The 7,913-nt window shown below is 46.2% G+C and overlaps 1 protein-coding gene across 1 annotated transcript in view; it reads right to left on the bottom strand.

Annotated features, from left to right (window-relative positions):
- Positions 1 to 5,813, bottom strand: part of DRAM2 (DNA-damage regulated autophagy modulator 2) — a 9,518-nt gene extending 3,705 nt beyond the window's left edge. The window contains exons 1-4 of the mRNA XM_010155960.1: positions 5,574 to 5,813; positions 4,860 to 4,927; positions 4,161 to 4,300; positions 2,056 to 2,233 (exon numbers count right to left, since the gene is read on the bottom strand). Coding sequence (XP_010154262.1) covers positions 2,056 to 2,233; positions 4,161 to 4,300; positions 4,860 to 4,927; positions 5,574 to 5,704 — 517 coding nt within the window. The 5' untranslated portion in view covers positions 5,705 to 5,813. The remainder of the gene's footprint in view (positions 1 to 2,055; positions 2,234 to 4,160; positions 4,301 to 4,859; positions 4,928 to 5,573) is intronic.
- Positions 5,814 to 7,913: the final 2,100 nt, after the last annotated feature.

The following is a 7,913-nucleotide window of genomic DNA, read 5'->3' as shown; positions in this document are numbered from 1 at the left end:
CCCAGCTCCGTCCCCCCCACCGGACACCCTCCAGCCCCTCAGTGTCTTTCCTGCAGTGAGGGGCCCAAACTGACTTCAGGGTTCGGGGTGTGGCCTCACCAGTGCCCAGCACAGGGGGACGATCCCTGCCCTGGTCCCACTGGCCACCCTGTCCCTGATACAAAATGTACGTTTCCTTCTGTTCTCCAGTACCAGTTACAACCATCTCACCTACAGCCACAGACCTCCCTGTTACTATCTTTCCCTTATTAGATTATGATTAATCTAATCTGTTAATTTAGAAAATACCCTGATAATTTCCCTTCCCCTTCCATACATACATACGTGTGTATCATTATTTCTTCAGCTTTACTTCCCTCTAATTTTGGTTAAACCACACTGGTTCAAAAACCTCTACAGATTTGGGGTTTGTGGCTTTTTGGCACCTGTAAAAGGCTCTTAACTTGGAGCAGATCATATTGTTTCATTTTAGTCTTCCCAAAGTATATCTGGCTCCTTGCTGTTCAAAGCTGAAAACCTTGTTCTTTGCTGGCACCAAAAATTTCTGCTAGGGAAGGTAACTCTCCAGGTCTCACAGGTGACGTCCTTGCTCGGTGTCCAGCCTCCTCAGCGGGTGAGGGTCCTTCTCACTTCTTCACAGATAACCAGCCCCAACTGCGGCCTCTCATCGGACTCGCACAGATTATACAATCCGGCAGGAGCAGGGATGGGAGCTCAGCGAGATGCTCCATCCCTGGGAAATGGGGCATATGGTTTAGCGTTGGTTTTGGCTGCCAGCCCGGAAATACGTGGAATTGGTGGGGATTAAATCGGTGGCCTTGATTTAGCTGTGGAAAGGACAGAATTTAAGCAATGATTTTTGCACTCATGTCTTCGGAATGTAAATTCAAAAAGTGTTGTCGTCCTGTTTGACATAAAACAGACAAAAAAATCTTCAGAATACAACGACCAGGTCTGTTGGGGTCAGCAGGGGAATGGTTCCTGATTGTTAAACGGCCCTGGAGAGGAAAAAGACCTGTTTCTTGGTGGGTTTGCTTGTATTTCTGTAAACCCCACAGCTGCTTCCAGCACTCAGAATTCAGAGTTGAGATGAGATATTCCTGAGTTGAGATGAGAGATTCCTGAGCCAAGGAAAGGTTTTAGGGAATGCTGGTCAGAAATATCTTATCTTTTAGCCCTTGGATGGGCAGGGGAGGAGACCAGAGGTCAACCTTCTCTTCTGACTCAGCCTTGGCAATATGCTCTAGAACTGCCTGACAAATGCCACCACTTGGAACCTGCTCTGGATGCCAGCCAGCACGGCAGCACTCAGCGCACACGAGGTTAGCAGCTGCACTCTTACGCTCCATTCTGTACCCAACTACAAAACTTGCAGCAGCACTCCTTTCACCAGCGAACAGACACTTCTTAGCTGGGTCTTCTCCCATGTTAAGCCACCCATCTCTTAAGTACACTGCGCCTTCTGCCCATCTTCCATCATTTGCAGTCAGACCTTTTTCCAAGGGCAGGGTCATCGGGGAGATGTCATGGACATCAGGAAGGAATTCTTCTCAGAGAGGTTGGGGAGGCACTGGGACAGGTTGCCCAGAGAAGCGGTGGATGCCCCATCCCTGGGAGTGTCCAAGGCCAGGCTGGATGAGGCTTGGAGCAACCTGGTCTAGTGGAAGGTGTCCCTGCCCATGGCAGGGGGTCGGACTGGATGGTCTCTAAGGTCCCTTCCAACCCAAACCAGTCTGGGATTCTGTGATTCTTTGTGATAAACTCTTTGCCACTTTCAGTGTGCAGAAGGGGAGGAGAAAGGCTGGCAACCAGCCCTTACCAGTTTTTTAAATTATCCAGAGACTCACTTGTGGGCTTAACCTGATGGTTCCCTTTCTCCTAAAGTTCTCAGGCTGCAGTATGGAATAGGAAGAGGTAGCACAATACAAGCTGTACCTGTAAAGACGACAGGCCTTACGTGGCGCAGCCTTTCACATTAGTAGGTTCAATTAATGTAGATGCAAGTAGTTGTTTGTGAAGGCTGCTCTGGTTTACAGTGACGCTGCAAAAGGATACTGCTCACAATGCTTGAACAACACCAGAGTAACACGGTCAGACGGATCCAAAAGATGTCCTTGCTGTGAACTTCTGGCTGCATCAGGTAGGACAGGACTGTCTGAACCAGCATATAAATGGCTCCTACTCCGAACGTCAGGCAGGCTCCAACCACGTGTATGTAGTACAGAATACATTTCTAGGGGAAGAAACACCGCTCATACAGAACCTGGTTTCATTTTAAACTTGGGGAACAATTTTATTCTGTAAACCCTTGGCACCCCACCCACTCAATTTCCTCTCACACCCCGAGCTAAGCAGTTCAAAACATGCCAGCACTTTTCTTGGGAACCCCATACAGAGTCGGCTGGTAGCCAGCACCTGCCAGCACTCTGTGGTGCTGCTCTTGTGAAGTCCTTGTGGCTCAGTTACAGGTCACGGCTGTATCTTAACTACGGGAATTTTTAAGAGCTGTTCCCATTAGCCACAACGGACAGTAGTACAGCAACTGGCTGAAGGAATCCCTGCAGCTGGGCAGGAAATGAGCATGACAACAGGCTATCTACTGTGCATTCCCATCCCAGGAATCTGTACATCTACGAAAGATAATGCAATACAGGATAAACACAACAAGGTTCTAGTACCAAAATGGGATTAAAAATAATGAGCTTCTCTGAATTACTGTAGTTTGCATAAGCCCTGTTGATTCGGTATCTTTGAATACTGAGAGGGAACAAGGTTGAATCAAGCAGTAATGCTTCTTAACTTAAAAAACACAACAGGAGAATCAACTGTCAAATAGTAAAAATTATTAAAACTAGAAGTTATCCCAAGAAAACAACCCAACTCAAAATATGTGCCCTGAAAAACCACACTGTGTTCCATCCTTTCCTCTCATCCCTGGCCAAGCACAGCACCCAGGGGGCTTCAGCTCCTTTTGCCTCTGGGGTGGTCCTCAACCACTCCTCAGCGTCACTTGGATACCCAGGTACCTCACTTGCGATTTTTGTCTTGCTTGAGATGAAATGCTACACAAACCCGTGAACAGATCAACACGCACCTTCTATGCTTTGATTATCCTGGAATCTACAGAAAGTAGTCATACCCTCTCCTGACCGGTAGTGGAAGGAAATTGTGGGATTGAAGAATCCTGGAGGGTTCTGCTCCATGCTGTGGTAGGGGAGGCTGTGACCCCTGGGGATACTGAGCGCTCTGGAAAAAAGTAAACAGGTCGAGGCCTCCAAAAAAACCAACCCAAAATGAGCGTGCGGAGTTTTCTGAGACAGGGGCTGCTGAAGCACTTGGAGGGCTGGGCTAGGGGGAAGGAGGCAGGAGAATGGTGGGGCTTTCCAGGAGCTTTTCCTCTGTGCTCTTCCCTGGCCCTAATCCAGTAGGAGCCCGAGGTGACTCTGCAGCCTCCAGCAGCTAAAGGCACCACTGCAGAGCCCCAAAGTCCAGCAGGTAATGGATGTGCTGAGGCTGGCAAGTGCATGCAACGGCCAACGATGTGGAACGAGGCCCTGCTGATGGTGCGATATGTGAGAGTATCAGATTTGGTTTTCTTTTGGATGGGGTAGGAAGTATTTAGGAGGAAAAAACCCAGAGACACTGGGATAGAGAAGTTCAAAGCTGGTTAACATTGCAGGGTTTTGAAGAACTGCGCAGGTCTGAAGGAAGACATACGTAAGAGGGCAGATCTTTCAGAGCTGGACTTCTTGTGGGGTTGGGTGTTTCTGTTGGTTTTGATTCTAGTTGTAACAATTTTTGACTATTTGATACCTGATTCTCCTGAATCAAGAGTTATGGTCTTGTAATCTGGAGCTTGGGCTTTTCAAACTCATCTTGGATCTCTCAAGATACACGGTGAGTTTGCTTTCTGCAACACTTGTGGGGTTTTTAATGCTTTGAAGCTTCACAAATGGCTGCTCACAAGTCCCAGTGGATAAAGCAAGTAAGAAATTATAAACCAAACCTTAAATTTTTAAACATTTTTCTGAAGGAATTTGACAAAATCAGGTTTGCCCCATGAAATCTTGCTTTCAGTAAAATCCCCATGCTATCAGATATCTCAGCACGCCAACAGACAACTCTGGACAGCGTCAGCGCGCTGCACGCAAGGCACAAACCTGGAAATTCGCAATAACGCAAAGTCCGAAGCAGCTCATCAGTCCTAGAGTAAGGCCAATCTTATTAAGCTTGATGATCTTGGGTTTTTCTGGATTCAAAGCATAAACTTGTTTATAACGGACATACATGGTAGCCATACCTGTTAACGAAGAACCCAAAGGCAGTGAGAGTTTCAGCTGGCGAGCAGACTGGCCTTTTTTAACTGGGAAGATGCTGAGTGACAGAGGCAGCTATTTAAAATACAAAACTGTCTTACAGCACCCTGAAGTGGGAAAGCTGAGAATCCAGAAGTCAAAACTGAAATAATACAACGGTAAACAAGTCAACTTGCTAGATTTTTCTGACCTCTTTCATTTTAAAGACACACTAGGTTGCTTTCCCTCCTCTCCATAATCGCAGCACAAGTAAGGTGGCTGCCTTGAAATTGCCTTTCTATTTCTTTTACTAGTCTGTTTGGATTTTAAACACATTTCTGGCCTTCTGGAATCTGCAGCTGTCATGTTGGCTTTGTGGATAACATCCCTGACATACGCTTTCCTCTCAATTGCTTAAGAGAATCAAGATTGATTGCTTAGAATTTAGTTTTTCACTGAGAACTATGGGCTGTTTAATGATAAGAGAAAGGAGATTAAACTGTTCAAAGCTGTGTGCATTCCAGAGCTGCCTGCAGGTCGCCAAGGACAGCTCTCTGTACTCACCCAAGAAAGCCGAAATATTTAACATGATCCCAAATAAGCATCTTTCAGGTGGTATTGTCCCTGTGTCACTGGAAGAGATAAATGGAGCAATGCATATCTGTATATACTAAAAATACGTGCAACACAACTTTACTTATTCCAGTCTGCAAAGGAACCATAAGAAACAGGTTTGGGGAAAAAACCCTCCCAGGTATTTTTCACTGAATTTTTCACTACTCGAACTCTACTGTGCTGGTTTCTGGAGCTGTGGAAATAAGCACGGTAAAGACATGCCTCCTTAGGACAAGGAATGGAGATACTCAGAGTAACTACTCCTTCTACAGTGATCTTGATTCCGTAAGAGGTGAATAAAGAGGATTAAAACTAGAAAAATGAAGAACCTGGAAAACTGGAAGACCAAAAACTAAGGTCACACGTACAGGAATGCAGTTGGGAACACAGGTCATAGTAGGATTTTACTGGTGCATCCAAACCTGGGGATGCTTTACTCTGAACAGAGGGTTGGAGATGCACCCCCAGTTTTCTAGTTCATCATCATTTTAAGGAGGATATGTTCACAGAGCCACAGCTTAAAGGTTACACTTTTGCCTCAAAATAGACAGCTTTAGAACTGGAACTGTTAGGTAAGAACTGCTGTTGAAAATTTGGAGTTGGGGAAGAATACACAGGGGAGAGGCCAACTCAGCGCTACGACAGAGTACGAACGTTACCGACCTGATGTAGGGCACCAAAGGGTCGACATGGTGGAGGATGATTGCAGTAATGTACGAGAACACAAAAGTTGCAGCTGACCAAACCACCAGAGCCACGGGCAAGACAGAGAGGCCTTGCTGAAACCACCACATTTCAGCGCTGACTTCTAACTCCGAAAGCTGTGAGGAATCAAAGACAAAGGTTTACTAAGATTTCACAAAGGTTTTGCTTTCTCAAGGCAAGCTGCCTCAAATACAGCAGATTGATATTGCTCTCAGTCCTGCAGACTTGAAGTGAACATTTGACTTCACAGCACAGAAGCAATCAAAAGTAAGCAGAAATATCATCTGGAACTGTTCACTCTGAAATTCATAGAAGATCATGAGAAAAGAAACCAGTAGTGTCACTTCACTACATGTCTCAGCATTTGTTGCTGCCACAAGAAAGTCAGATGGGTCACTGTAAATAATTGACTCTCTTTTCTTCTTACCCTTGTGTCGTAACTCGATGTTAGAATTAGCGACGCTGACAGAGAACGTGTCTCAGTAGTGACAGTTTAACTGATAGTGGCTGTTGTGGAGCCCCTAATTTCCATTAACATTCCCCTGGGCAGATGGGGAGAAAATTATCTAAAATTACTTTACCATCTGCACTCATTTACTACCTGTCGTGCTGTGTCACTCAGCATCTGTTACAAGCATCCCTTAAGTAAGCTCACGGATATGAGCAAAGGCTGACTGCTACAGCTACAACCTTCAGACTCAGGGGCTATTTATTCCCGGTGGCAGTACAGCAGCTACCGTGGTTTTACAGGTGGGAGGAAAAGGTCCAGTTACAGCGCAGTGCAATGGCCAATGCCGTACTCATGCTATCCAGTTCCTTAAAACCCTAGCCTGGCAGCAAGTCTGTGTCTCTACCTCCAGTTCTGTAAGAGCAATAGTGCGTGGCTGTGTCACCCTGGTGAGCTCAAGCAGAAAGAACTGTGACTCCTCTCTATCCTTGGTGCTAGAGGGAAGTAATTTTCTATTGGCTTCATAGCCAAAGTTAAGCGGAGACAGTTTCAGAGCCCCAGAAAGGCTGAGGTGAGAAAGGAACTCTGGAAGTGCTCTTGCTCAGCCCCTGCTTTGGTCACCAAGAGCCAGCTGTGCAGGGCAGCTTCTGAATCTCTCCAAAGATGGAGACACTACAACCTCTCAGGGCAACCTGTGCCAGTGCCTTGCCATCCTCACAGTGAAAAAGCACCCCCTTATGTTCCGATAAGAACCTCCTGTGTTTCAGTGTGTGTCTACTGCCTCTGGTCCCCTGCCTGGGCACCACCGAAAAAAGCCCAGCACCCTCCCCTTCAGGTATTTTGTATGAGATCCCACCTGAACCTTCTCTTCTCCAGGGCCCTGCAGTTCATGCCACGTTATGGAGAGCATTCCCTTAAATTCACACTCGTGAGGAGGGTAAAGAAGGTGTTTAAGCATAATTGAAACTGGAGACTGTGAATAGAATAAGGAACAGGAAAAAGGTGAAGAGCAAACAATAAAGGGTACAGGGGCATCCAGGCAAAGATCAAACAGCACGTGAGAAAAGCAGGGTAATGTTGAGACGAGGAAGGCGTGCAGCACTGGGAGGGCATTGCCTAGTGTGAGAGACTGAAAGGAGAAATGGAAGGGATAGGAACCACCAAGACTATAAAGTGTCATGGGCGGAACAAAGAAGTTGAAACAGAAGTAGGTGAATCTTGCAACAGATTAGAGCTGGTCAGCTCCTTTGCACCCCGCTTAGGAGAGCTCAGTGCTCTTCTGACGAGGATTTACTGCACTTGTCGGGCATTCAGCCCCAGCAGCCTGCTGTCATTCCATGGCATATCTTTTCGCTGACCTTCACCAGCATGCTAGCCCAGGAGAGCTGGCAGTAAGCTGCGTTGATAGATTCACCCATAACGCAGAAGCACACATAATGAGAACTGCTCATGGACCAGGCACTGGTCACTCTCGTGTCTGTGCTGCTTTTAAGTGGGAATGTAGTGGTTTAAATAAGAACAAGTGAGCTTTGGCATGCTCCTGGGAGGTAAGAAAAGCCAACTCTCACTGCCAACCCTTGAAAAGAATGTACAATTACATCTTCGTATAATGAAAGGTTCAGCTGCTTGTAAGGAAGATGTTAGGTAGCAGACAAAGGTCTCTAACTCGAGGGGTAGGGAATGAGAGGAGAGTAACAGAATCAAAAATGCTTGCTTTCTTACCCTTAAGCTTTCATTTTTAAGCTAACATTTTCCCCCTAATGTTGACTTTATAAGACTGCAATGCAGTAAACCCAGTAATGAATATAATACTGGTGATACTGAGGATACTGTTTCACATGACATCCTTG

The sequence above is a fragment of the Eurypyga helias genome, unplaced genomic scaffold, assembly GCF_000690775.1.
Source record: "Eurypyga helias isolate BGI_N326 unplaced genomic scaffold, ASM69077v1 scaffold1550, whole genome shotgun sequence".
Taxonomy (NCBI): domain Eukaryota; kingdom Metazoa; phylum Chordata; class Aves; order Eurypygiformes; family Eurypygidae; genus Eurypyga; species Eurypyga helias.
Note: the sequence above shows the minus strand (reverse complement) of the source record. Positions and strands in the feature narration are given on the sequence as shown.